Here is a 13,691-nt window from a genome sequence, read left to right as displayed (position 1 = left end):
ATAAGGGTGCAGCTAAGCTCTGTCTAATCCAGTCCTGTTTGGTTTGCATTGATTTTGTGATTTGCAGATCAAAAGAAGTCTAGAGCATAAGGCATATTTCAACAGCAACAGTATTATTCAACCTAGATAGCTAAACAAAACTTTTATTGCAACCAGATTTTGCCCATTTTTGGCTTGCAAATCACTAAATCAATGCTTGGTGGGTTCTTTTTCTTTAATGTGCTTCAATATTTATGTTTGCAAGACTGATAATTTTGAAGTCTTGCCAAAATCAATTTTTAAGTATAAAGATAGATATATGCAGCATGTGTATGTAATCACACACACGTTTAGAAGAAAAGCTTTAAATCTAGTCATTAAATACTTGTTCTAAAGATATAAACCAGAGGTGGGGCATTTAACAGTGGAACAATAAACGCATTGTTCATTACAGACTCCACAACTCCTTCTGTTCAGCTTCTGTCAACTCTAGTGCCTCAATCAGTCTTGTAAACACTGAAGTCTGCTTGTTACCTCGAGTGCACTCTTTCTGTCATTTCATTTTTGCAAGTTAGTCAGAATAAATGCAGACAGAGATATGATATCAGCCTCCAAGAAATCAGTCTTGACTTAAATGTTTTTTGGAAGTTGCATTGATATGAATCACAGCTTGCAGAGTACATTTGATAAAACTGTTTTCAGATTGGTATTATTTTAGCTGTATCCAAGTTTGGTTATCATAAGCATGAAGTGCTGTTAATGTTTTTGTTAGTGTTTGTACATTGCCCTTCAATTATCTCTGCAATGTGCATTTCCACTATAATCCTTTGTTTTGGATTTTTTCTATTTTCTCTTTATCTCTGCCTTTTGTTTACTCTCTTCTTTTTTTCCTCCTAGACTCCATACCTGACTCTTCCTAAAAGTCCTTCTCCTATCAACCTGCCTGTTCACTATACTCCTGCTATTTCTGCTTCACCTCTGCGACAGGTAGACCTGACAGTCACGATTCACCTCTGTTTTTATTTCTCATTTTTCATCAGATTATTGACCTTCCGATTACAGTACCTTGTAATTTATTGTCACCTTAAGCTAAGTCATAGTTCATAAGTTATGTTTAAATCTCCCAATGAAATCATAATGTATTTAAGAGATGTGAGCAACCTCTTTGGGTGGTTAGATAATACAATTTTGAATAAAAAAAATTATCAGTAGATAACTGTACATTAACAGAAAAAATAGATAAAGAAATGTATACATTTATGAAAAAACAATAGTGTTATATTTGTCAGACAAGGCTAAATATGTTAGTCAACAACCTTTTTTTCCATGACGAAGAAGAGACGATGACGAGACTACACCAATGTCCAAAAACGCTGACTAAGACTAAATCAACATGCATTATTGTTTGCAAACACATCCAGGTAGTGATGTGGCAAGGTGGGGGAGTGAGAAAACTAATTATGACATTTAATCAATATTTGAGATGTGTGAAACACTATTTGACTGAAATAGTTATTAGAAATAATAATAATAATAATAATAATAATAATAAAAAAGACTAAAATGTTTTGACTAAAACTTGACTAAGATACCTGAGTTCTCTTATGACTAATACTAGATTAAAATGACAAGACTTTTAGTGTTAATGACTCAATATGACTAAAACTAACACTAAGACTAAATTAAAATAGGTGACAAAATTAACACTAATAAACAAAAATACAACCAGCCTTGACAGCTGGCGTGTTATATAAAAACCTGGCGGATTATACTGTATGTCTGTTAGTGCAACACCCCACCTGTCACTGCTTTATGCTTAAATGTTGAAAACCCTGGCTTGCTGGTGTAATTGTCAGCCTCAATACTGCCGTGTCACACAGCTGCACCACACCCTCGTAGCACCCGCAAATAACTTTTGATTTCATTGCTGATGATTATGTCATGTAAAGACACGCCAGGAAAGTTGTTTATTGGGACGGCACTGCAGCTTCTCAAATTTAATTGTCAGTTACTGATGACCCAGTTACTGATGATTACCTTTCAATCATATGGTGGTTGAAAGCAAGACGGATCATGCAGAATCAAACTAGTTTGCCCTGTTCTTTGGGAAGGAATCCCAAGACACAGCAAGGGTGTGTTTCTCTGCCTCCCACTAGATTAGATGAATAAAGCATCTACTCTGCAGATCTGCTTTTTCCTCGATGCTGGTAGGGCCTGCTGCACAACTCAGAACAGATTAGTCACATTGGACAAAACAACTGTCTGCTCTGGTTTCTGACCAGATATTTACAATGATAGATGTGGCTGCTGCAGACATTTGAGTTTTTTAATCATAACTTTTTATGTTGTTACTTTACTACCAAAGAGTTGTTCATTTTAGAACATTGGAATAATTCAGCAACAATCGTGCAAGATACATCATAGGGTGAGAGGAGGAATTAGAGTCTAGGGAGAGAGACCAGTCTAAACTATTTCTGCAAAATGAGGAGTTTAAATTTGAGAAACACTTCTAAAAATACATCTAAACATAGTGGCTCTTCCACTCTATAATGCACAAAACTGAAACTAATAAATCTTAATGCCACTATTCAGTGTTGAAATCAAGACCACCTATACCAAACCAAGTCATCACCAAGATTACAGTGTATCGAGACTGAGACTTGACCAGTGCGAGTTCCACACGGCCTGACACAATAACATATAAGCACCCCTCAAATTGATCTGAATGATGCACATTCCCATAAACCCACATAAAACAACTTAAGATTATTCTTCGTTTACCTCTTTTATTGCCATAAGTGTCTCATGAGAAATGCCTTGATAAAATATTTAAGGGCAGTTGTGGTCTTGACGAGTCTTAAAAAAAATCCAGAGTCCCCTTTTTCTTTGACGAGACAAGACAGCACTACAACATTGCCAAAACTCAGGGAACTCTTTACGCATTATATACATACCATAGACATTGCATTAAATAATATCTACTTCTGCAATATGGCCTCAAACATCCCCATTTACAGTAGAAGAAATAGTATATATATACTATAGTAGAAGAGAAGGTGGCAGTTGTCTATGTTTCATGTTCTTATGAGTAAAAATTACGACATTGTTACCAAATCCAAACTCTTTATGGGCTTGGGGACATTTTGGCACACCGGCTGCCATTATGTGTTGTGTCAAGGATCTCATGACTTGTGTTGGTGCCTTGTGGGAAAGCTTTTTGCTTTTGCTCTTCTGGTTTACTGACTAATAGGCAAAGACAAGGCATGTTTATTGCATATAGGACATTTTAGCAACAAGGCAATTCAATGTGCTATACATAAAACATTAAAGAGCAATCTAAATTAATTCTTTAATGGGACAGGGAGCCAGTGAGACTTAAATAGAAACATGCTTATACACAATTATAACACTTGTTTTGTGCTCTAGATGGAGTAGGGCAGATCTTTTACCTGTTTAACCTTTTGTACCTGTTCTGGATTCCTTAGTTACAGTTTGTCCATCAAGTATAGTATGTTTGGGATCAAATAAACAAACAAAGCTACAGTTGTTTCACAAAGATTTCTATGTGAAGCCATGTTTAAGTATTAATTTCTTTGTCTTGGCTGCCATATATGATAAAATAGTGCCTCTGATGTTTCTTTATTGGACCTGTGTAATTGTGCAATGTTCAGCTTCTGTCTTTCTTCTGTATTTTGTTGTATGCAGATAAATCATAAAGCTATCCAGATACACATCTAGAACTATACAGATACATATCTAAATCAAACTATGTTTAGCCTTAAATTGTTCATTTGGCCTCAGCCTATAACCTTTTTTGTTGCCAGGCGACGCCTAATCAAAAGGCACAGGAAGTGACCTGCTGGCTGGTTCAGGCCTACGAAGAGCTGCTGGAGGGATGGGACTCCACAGAGGGAGAAAGCTACTCCGAGAGATACCACGTAGGTTTCCAGCCAGTTCCTATCAGGACCCATTATGGCGAAACATTACTGCCGTTTTAAGTATCACTAAATAACTAATTCATATTATATTGTTACAACAGGCCAAAGATACATTCTCAGCAAGAGTTGGCAGCTTCTGTCTCACACCAGTTGAATTGCAAATGCTGATATTTTAAAAAAAGGCTGTTGCTTTCAGTTATTAAGAGCTTACTGCTGTTTCTTCACTATGCAGCATTCTCATTATGTTTTGTACCACAATGCCATATGTACCTAATCTGGCTATCACCAGACCAAGCCGAGCTCAATAGATTTGAGAATGAGCATTGATCTGGGGAGTCTGCTCTGTAATTTCTCTGCACAAGAGGCGTGACCAACGGGTGTAGTTCCAATGCCTGTACGCGATTGGATAGTCGTTCAACCAATCAGACCAACTATCCAGGGACCAACATCAACGGGTTGCTGCGCTTCGGTGGCGTTTGACGCAACTCACATTTGCTCTCGTCGCAAAGTGATGCATGCGCAACTCACATCTGCACTCGACTCACATGACTTGTAGTGACACGGTGGCCGCTATGTTGAATGTAAACAAGAAGCTGCTTGGTTGCTTCTCTATCGTCATTGTGTTAAACCCGCCAATAGTGTGACAGGTAGATAAGCTAGTTTGTGATTGGTTCCCGCAAAATTGTAAACTGAAGAGAACGTTCAGGTTTCCAGACCGAGCTGCAGGGCGAAATCAAATTGCCGGCGGAGTGGGCGGGGTTTACCCAGTCTAATATGTACCACTTTTCCAATCTAATCCAAACAATATCCTGCTGAATCTTTCCTAAAAAGTAAAGTAAATCCTTAAAAATTAGGCAATATATCCCTTTTGCCCTTGAGTTAACCTTACAAGAGTGCCACTAAAGATGTCATTTTCCATCCTTTAAGGTATTTCAGACCTTCCTGGTGTCTTTTAATGAGCAGCGACGTCCCATCATGCCATTGTTGACAGCGATGAGACGAACCTCGAAACTGAGCGAGGAACAGCAGTCCCTCAGAGAGGCGTGGGACACCCTCACTGACAAGGTCAGTTCCACTTAAATCTCTTGCCCCATCCCAGCTTTTAAAAAAAAAACTCTAAAGCCTTTGATTAAAGCCTTAAAGTTTGAAATTGGGACAGTTTAACCTTTTTTAATGTGGTTTAATTTGGTTAGAGAGTCTGCTTGCCTTGTCAGGGAAAATTGTACTTGCTTGAAATCAGTTTTTACTGGCCCTTAGTTAAATAGTTTTTTTTTTTTTACTATTGAAACTTTGGAAACGGGCAAGTGGGTTGTTTAAATTAATTTGCCCGATGATGCTTTTCACTTGCCCCAAGTCCTCAGGCAACCCTTATTGTGGAATCCTTCATATATGCATATATATGAAGACGCTTATGTGCACATATATGCAACGCTATGCATGTACTGTCTGCATGCAACTATACAGACAAAGGGCCCTATCTTGCACCCGGCACAGTGTGGCGCAAAGCCTGACGCAAGTGTCTTTGCTATTTTAAGACCAACGCAGTTGTTAATTTCAAGTTCAGCGCCACGTCGTTTAAATAGCTAATGCACCCGTGACCATTTTTGCGCCCATGGGCGTGCTGGTCTTACAGGGAGGTGTGTTCAGGTGAATTCTTGGCGTATTGCTATCTTGCGGCAGCAACAAAAAACCTGGTCTAAAGTCAATAGTGCAGCATTTCATTGAATTTTAACAGCGCATTAGTAAAATGCGCCTAGGCTCGTGCACAGCGCGTGCACACTAAACTTGTTACACGCACACATGCAAAAGATTAAAAATAAAAATATTACAGTGCAAATCCGCCATCATAATAGCAATGCGCCAAGGTACAGACGCGCCTGGCTTTTAAAGGGAGTGGGAGATGACACGGATTGGTTTATTGCATGTTATGCCCAAAACACACCTATGAAATAATAAAGACACTAAGGATAACCCTTTTGAACCACTCTTTTTTTTCCGCCGTCATACTTGCAAAAGTGGATTTGGGCACGCCTTTAACTTTCTGTATTGAAAGACATGATCCTTTCTGTTTCATCATTTAGTTACGTGAATACAAAGTGTTGTTAGACATGAGTCTCCCAGCGCCCTTGGACTCGGTGGCTCGCTGGCTGCTGAAAACAGAGAAGGCTCTGGCTGAGGAAGAGGGCGAGTCCCAGGACCACTGCCGAGCTGCTGACGACGCAAGGGAGAAACAGGAGCTCCTCAGGGTAAATATTTACTGCATCCATACCCTGAACTACTCCACTTTAGTTAGAAAGTGAAATAAACAAAAATACTGACTTAGTAAATATGGCAGGGTTTTCCACTTTGAAGATACATTAATAACGCTTGCAGAATAGCCCCTTTATTCTGAGTGTTCATTTGTTAACTCACTGATCAGGAGCATTTGCAACTGGAATACAAAAGTTCATACAAACTGTTATATAAGTTTGTTTTGGGGATAACGTGGATTTACTTACCTCTATTGATGATTCTGTAGTTTGATTCCCACTGCAAACATCAACCAATGTGTCCCTGAGCAAGACATTTAACCACTAGTTGCTCCAGGGGCGTCTGACATAAAAGTCATGCATGTAAGTCGCTTTGGATAAAAGCGTCAGCATAATGACATGTAATGTAATGAATATGCTCACTGCTCAATGTTGTTGTAGGCCTGCCCGGAGGAGATGCCACAACATGTGAAAACCTTCCAGTCCTTTCAAAACTTAGATGAGTATGGAAACTTGATGGTTCCTACTGACAAGATGGAGGAACTAAAGAGGAGGTGATGGCTGACTGTGTTCATGTACTTGTGGTGTGCATGTGTGAAATCGAATGTACTGTACGGACAGTGCTTAAGTTTATCACTTCCCTTAGCTAAATCAAAGTGATGTATCTAATGTCATGACCTGGATATAGCCATGGCTATTGTTTAAGCACAAGAAAGAATAATCTGACACCATTACAACACACCACGCAGTATCATTCTGTATAAGGCTAATAACAAACAGTGTCAAATGTTTCAATGAGTACTTAATTTAATCAAAAGCAAAATTAACTTTAAGATCTTGGATTATGTCAGTGTATTTCAGGAATGTTGGCCATGAATTATGGAAATGTGATATTTTCAATGTTATTTACAACATCATACGTATGAGTTCTGGTTTCAAGTTGTCCAGCAGAGAGTTTGTTTGTGTTTGTTTTTAATTTTAATGACGTTCACAACCTTAATTGTGGACATCTTCCTCAGGTTCACCAATGTGAGAGTGACTGTTAAATACCACGGCATCAAGCTGGAGTACTGGGAGCACAAGCACACAGTTTTGGATCTGTTGGGGCAGATCAGGACCAAGCTGCAGCTCTGGAAGAGAGCCTACATCTCCCCGGAGGCTGTCAGAGTGTTGCTGCAAGAATGGCATGTGAGTAGATTTGGCATCTTTGCAAAATGATTTCATTTACACTGAGTAGTTTAAAAGAAGTGTTATGAGGGTGCATATATATTTACACACACACACACACACACACACACACACACACACACACACACACACACACACACACACACACACACACACACATACACACACCATTCTTGGTAAGAGGATTCTAATGCTAACTTAATACTAAACATGATTTTGCATGCATTTAAAATGCAAATCATATAACAATATTCAACACAGTTGAAACTGGCAGCTGAGTCTGTTATGATATGAATTTGCAACTGTAAAGAGGAAAAACCCTTTTGATTTTGGTAACAGCAAGGCCTTTCATCTGGTGCCACTCTCTAGACTGGCTAACAACCAACACATTTTTGTTCCACTAGTGGTTAAGGTCCAAGAATAACAGCACTCTTCTCACCTTTTGACGTTGCCATCCAAAGCTGTTGTTTCTACTGTGTAATGAGGCTACTGTAGACTTTTTATTTGTTTTTTTTTGTTTTTTGTTTTTCTAAACACAGGATGTGGTTAACACACAGGAGCTACCGTCTTTACTGGAAGCAGCTCTTCACAAGCTAAAGCAGGTTTCTGAGAAATATTCAAGAAAATCTGCCCTTGGTAAGTGTTCTACTGTAGGAGTGTTTGTTGTTTGAAAGCCTTGGTGATCAGTCGAGTTCATGGATTCATTTTTGGATTAACTGAGTTTTTGACAGCTTTTTTTCTTTGTTTCTTAGCTGCAGATTACCACCAAGTCATTCAGCAAGTGAAGCAGCTGGAGGAGGACACCACCCAGGTTTTGGAAGAGATGACCACAGCCAAGAGCACCATGGGAAGGGTGCTTTCAGCCTGGGACTCCTACAGCGATGTCTTCAGCTCCTTGCAGGCTTGGCTGGTGCAGGGCTCTTCAACACACAGCCATGGCCAAAGACCTCAAGTATTTTTTTTTTTTTTTTTTTTAATTTATTAACCTTTATTTTACCAGGAAATAATTCCATTAAGATTCAGAATATCTTTTTCAAAGGAGTCCTGACAAAGACAAAAGTATAATAGTTCCATGTTAAACTATAGAGTAAAAACAAACAACAGAAAACAGTAAAAGACAGTTGGCAATTTACCGTCATCTCAACCTGAGATTCCGCAAGGAAGGCCAACCGATGTTCTTATACAAGCTACAGTGATAAGTTCAAAAACTAGAGTTAGTTACAAGTCTAAGTTCTGCATGGTATACCAAATATAGCATTTTCAGAGAAGATTGATTTGCATGCATGTATAAAATATCACGATAATCTAGCATTGACAGAAATGATGCTTGTAACACATACAAATGTATTATAAGAAAGGATATTTTGTTGAGTTTGTGGAAGCAACTAGCTAGTTTATAAAGCATTGGCTTTATAAACTAGCTAGTTGCTTTTGCCTTTTTCCCTGGGCTAATTCTTCCAGAGCAGTTCTGCATGTGGACTAGGGGTGACCCCGAATAGTCAAATATTTGATGCTTTGATTGAAGGAGCCTGATTTGACTGACAATCTCACAGTCAAATCTTCACAAATGTGTTATGAAATAAGGATTGTGTCATTTTGGCTATATGTCTGACTTTTTAAAGTGCTTGAATGAATCCAACCACCCCATGACAGGGGTAAGTTTCACTTTCCATGATCCGTGCACCCATGAAGGAGCATCTTGGCTGCAGAGATTTAAACCTTTAACTGAAAATCTCTGGGTAAAGAAAATCTAAAGTGCGGGTGAAATTTGAAATAGTAAAAGATGGTCCAAAGTAAGATGCAAGCCACCACCCGATACAGGACCACAGCCGTGATCCAATGCGCAGCCCCCGGCATGATCCGTCCGCCCCAGGGATAACCAAATTGAGTATGCAACGAGGCAACACTTGCATGTGTATGCTGCAGGACAGCTGACTTTGTGTTCTCTGTGCGCTCCTCTTCTCGTTACAGAGAGTGCATGTCAGCTGCTGACTGCTTTGAGCGACACGCAATTCAATTAATCTTCTACAACCCTTCAACACATACAAAAAATGACAAGATAGACTTTATATGTCTGTGTCCTAATTGGTTGCATGTTTTCATACTAAAGGAGCTTTACACAGAACCTTATCACAGCTGAATATTTAATCACTGCAATAAGCCCTCCAAGCATCTACTAAGGAGTCTGCTAATATATGTCCCCAACAAAATATTAAAATTGCCTACCCTTACCGATATGCATCTTTCTACACACATTTATTTGTCTCCTCCCTGTTTATTATCATTGCTATGTTCATGGTTTTGTTAAGGTGACATCTGAGTCTATGGCCGAGTGGGGCTCCAAACTGGCTCACCTGAACGAGGTGGGTAACTTTCTGATGGAGGCAGCAGACCCTCAGACTAGCAGGAGCCTGGCAGAGGAGCTGCACAGACTCAACATGCACTGGGCTGAGTTCAACAAGAGAAACACATTTGTAAGTTACAGAACAAAAAAAAATTGGTTAATGAGAAATCAGATGATTTGTTGTCAATTAATTTACTGTCAGTGGATTAAAAAGTATATTTCTGGAACATAAAAGTAATGTAGATCATATGTTTAATAAAGCAACTTTCTGCCGGACTAATTCCTTATCAGGTAGTTGGCTTTGTTGTTAAATGACGGTCTAGTTTTTTTCTTGGTGACTGTAGGGAGTTTGGTGTCTCAGACCTTTGGAATGAAAGCTATGCTCGTCCCATTGTTATAATTATTCCCACACTGATATTGAGGAGTGGCTTTGAGTTTGAAAGTTGTACTCCACCTTTTACTTTTTGTGTCGAGGCAATTATAATTGCAAGGCTTTTAAAGTCTGCGATTACAGTGTATTATCATACGGCTTTTTAGATTTCTTAATTTGCATATTGCACAGGTGTTGTCGGTTGTATTATGTCCACTGTGATATTACAGTACAGGACGCAATGTCTTGATATGCAGAGAATGGTGGACCCAAATGCAGAGAGCAGGCAGAAGTTTTGTTGCTGTTGTTGTTGTTGTTTCGAACACAAAAACTATGGCACATACCAAAAGAATCAAAAAAATGCAAAAAACAAAACAACACAAGGATTGCCAACTGAGGCAGGCAAAAAAATAAGTCCAGAATGCAAGAGGAAAAAAGAGCAGGATATAGAAACGAGAACACAGACCGCGGGAAAGACAGACACGCAAACTGGAACTCACTAACAGAGAACAAAATGATTTAACAACAGACAAAGGGAAAACAGGGTAAATGAGAAAAACAGAAACAGGTAACAATGGGTCTGGGGAACAGGTGCAACACATTGGGAGAGGGCAGAGTAATCAAAAAAGGCAGGCAAACTATTATCTAGTAAAACTAGATAAGACAAGAAAGAAAACCAGACTACCAAAATAAAACAGAAACCTACACAATCACAGAAACATACAGGAAGCAGAAACAAACACAAAATGCTGGTATAAGACCCTATAAATAAATAAATTAATAAATGAATGAATGAATGAATATGCAACTGCACTGGCTTCCAGTTGCCTACAATAGGCCCTACACAATTATACCCCCACTTACCTCACTGCCCTCCTGGACTGAATGTCCCTAGTGTGAACCTCGGCACTCTGGGCGAGAGGGCTTTCAGCTACATCGCCCCCAAGCTGTGGAATTAATTGCCAGACCACATCAGAGAGGAAAAACACATTGAGTCACGTCACTGTGACTCAATTACTGACTTTAAAAACAGACTTAATCTAGAGACATATCTCTTTAAGATTTTGACTTTTGGACTGACTGAATCTTCTTTTAATTTACATTTATACTGACTAAAATTTTAATTTTAATTTTATTTTTATAAATAATGCTATGGTTCTATTTCAGATAGCAAGTTTCTGTTTGTCTTGTAATCTACTTGTTATTTAATCACTTTATTTGTGCTTTTTTTTAGGACAGCACAGCTGAGCCAAGTGCTGACATCCAGACCAGACCCCAGGACATCAAAGCTCTGATCAGAGAGGTCACTCTCATTCTCAAAGAGCCTCTGGAGACTATGGCAGGCCCCTTACGCACCTACAGAAAAAGAATACAGGTAGGACTAATGGTTGGATAAATAAAACCCTGACAGGGCGGAGTGGAGTCATAGCTGTTCTTAACTATTAACTGTCTTAATGTCTGACTGTCACTCAGCCCTAAGCAGATAAATATCATTAGAGCATTTGGACAAAGTCTGGTGTCTCGCTTGCTACATAGCCATGTACCTCTGAAATGTTTTATACAACTTATAATTATTCAAAATTATTTTATTACTAGATTAAGTCAGTGACAACCTCCTGCGAACAACAGAACTGTTCAGAAAAAGTACTATATCATTATATCTACGCAATCAACATTATCAATGGGACTTTTTGATTACAGAGTTTAATGATTACATGTGAAACAGCAGTCTGGTCAGATTCAGAAATAACAGATCTCAGGATGCAGCCATCAGCCTGACAGAACAGAGTATTAATTTAAACACTTATGAGAATAGAACTTTGAATGCCCAGATACGTCTCTAGAATTGACTGTTTGCTTTCATTTCTCCAGCTCTTAATGAGGACAATAAAAGAAGTTGATCTTGAGGCTCTGGCTCCCTCCCAAGAATGCCCAGCAGATCAGTTACAGAAACTGAAGCTTGCTATACCTGAAGTAAGAATGACTGCTTTTCTCTAAATACTTCCTTCATACAGCTGTGTTTAAAGCATTCTAGTCTTTATGTTTTGTTCCCTTGTATATCACATTTTGTCACAAAATAGCTACTGACAGTGACCATTTGTGAATATACAGTATGTACAGTAAATTTTTTTGTGATCAAATATCTTCACAATAACAATACACTGGGACATCGGAACGCATCCCAGGACCAAAAAAAAAAAAAACAGAGGTAAGATGGGTAGGGACGAGAACCAACAAAAACACAACAGCAGGAACGGAGCTCTCAACTAACCATCAAGACACACAAAAACAGACACACACAAACACACCAACAAACAAAAGACATTGACAGAGAGACGGACACAAGACACCCGAGACCAAACACATGCACAGACAGAAGCAAGGAGGCAAAAACACAGGTCTACAACATAGACTTTAAGGACTCAACAATGAGCCCTTAAAGCCAAAATTCCAAAGTCCAAAGTCTTTTGTGGCACTCTATTTATGCAAGCCGTAGGGAGCTCCTTATATAAAACATCCAAAAAGGAAAGGGTCCATGTACGAATAGACAAGTCATGAGGTGGTTTCCAACGTGTTCCAATCATTTTCTTAGCAGTTGTAAGTTCAGCAAATAGAGCACGTTTTTTAAAATTTAGAGAGCTTAAGGGCTGACAAGTCATTCAGAATCAAAACACAGATAGTAACAGGTACAGTATCATTAATCAAAACAGATATTCTGGATGCAATATTGTTCCAGAACTGACCAACAGGAGAGCAATCCCAGATCATGTGAAGAATGTAAGAAGAATAATGTACACTTTAGTACACTTGTCGTTGTCAATCCCCATTGAGACTGAATCTGAGAAAAACGCGGTTTGAAGTAGCTTTTCTGTTTCTCCATTAATGCCTCTGCATCTGACCGCCACGTTGGATTTTGTTCTTGTTTTTCATTCTGCTATAAGTAACTGTAACGAGCACAAAGTGGTAGAATATCGAAGTTGGAACCATATACAACAACTATTTGACAAAGTTGGGCCAGGAGCTACACTTTAAGCCGCCATCTCTGTCCAGCCGATCACGTGACCCAGTATGTACTTTAAGTTTATCTGTTCATCACTATCTATTCCCTTGATGTCATTAGGTGATGCAGACCTTGTTTGAGGCAGAACATGTGTGTACAGAGCTTCAGCACAGTGTATCGGGTCTGGACAGCCGCCTGGCTGAACTCCTGCACTGGGAGACTGAGGCCCGGGAGCTCTACCAGCTGCTGAGGGCCACAGAGAGACATAAACAGCGGGGCCAGGACCCACGAGCCAGGGTAAGATACATAGAATACAAAGGCTCTTCTGCTGTGATTGTCAACATAATGTGTTTACTTTGAAACAGTCAAAACTCCAGTGACAAGCTAAAGACTAAAGAATCCCTCATCTTGAATTGGGGAACACTGATGGTTGTTCAACATTTATCTCCCAGGTCCTGATTTCCCGTGGTCTACAGTTGGAGGGCCAGGTGGTCACAGAGGAGCAGGACCTGCAGGTGATGGTGATGACGACTCAGAAGAACTCTCCCATCCAGTACCTCCACGCCTCCGCCATGCAGGACCGCGTGCGAGCCACTGTTGCACAGTCACAGGTCATTTTTTC

General features: G+C 39.4%; 1 protein-coding gene across 1 annotated transcript in view; it reads left to right on the top strand.

Annotated features, from left to right (window-relative positions):
* Positions 1-13,691, top strand: part of LOC116675020 (uncharacterized) — a 130,958-nt gene that overhangs the window by 27,939 nt on the left and 89,328 nt on the right. Inside the window, exons 9-21 of the mRNA XM_032507143.1 lie at positions 877-966; positions 3,804-3,917; positions 4,845-4,982; positions 5,999-6,163; positions 6,608-6,720; positions 7,186-7,354; positions 7,894-7,990; positions 8,107-8,306; positions 9,664-9,828; positions 11,303-11,443; positions 11,941-12,042; positions 13,190-13,366; positions 13,522-13,680. Of these exons, the coding sequence (XP_032363034.1) occupies positions 877-966; positions 3,804-3,917; positions 4,845-4,982; positions 5,999-6,163; positions 6,608-6,720; positions 7,186-7,354; positions 7,894-7,990; positions 8,107-8,306; positions 9,664-9,828; positions 11,303-11,443; positions 11,941-12,042; positions 13,190-13,366; positions 13,522-13,680 (1,830 nt within the window). The remainder of the gene's footprint in view (positions 1-876; positions 967-3,803; positions 3,918-4,844; positions 4,983-5,998; positions 6,164-6,607; positions 6,721-7,185; positions 7,355-7,893; positions 7,991-8,106; positions 8,307-9,663; positions 9,829-11,302; positions 11,444-11,940; positions 12,043-13,189; positions 13,367-13,521; positions 13,681-13,691) is intronic.

The sequence above is a fragment of the Etheostoma spectabile genome, unplaced genomic scaffold (assembly GCF_008692095.1).
Source record: "Etheostoma spectabile isolate EspeVRDwgs_2016 unplaced genomic scaffold, UIUC_Espe_1.0 scaffold00001416, whole genome shotgun sequence".
NCBI classification, from domain to species: Eukaryota; Metazoa; Chordata; class Actinopteri; order Perciformes; family Percidae; genus Etheostoma; species Etheostoma spectabile.
Note: the sequence above shows the minus strand (reverse complement) of the source record. Positions and strands in the feature narration are given on the sequence as shown.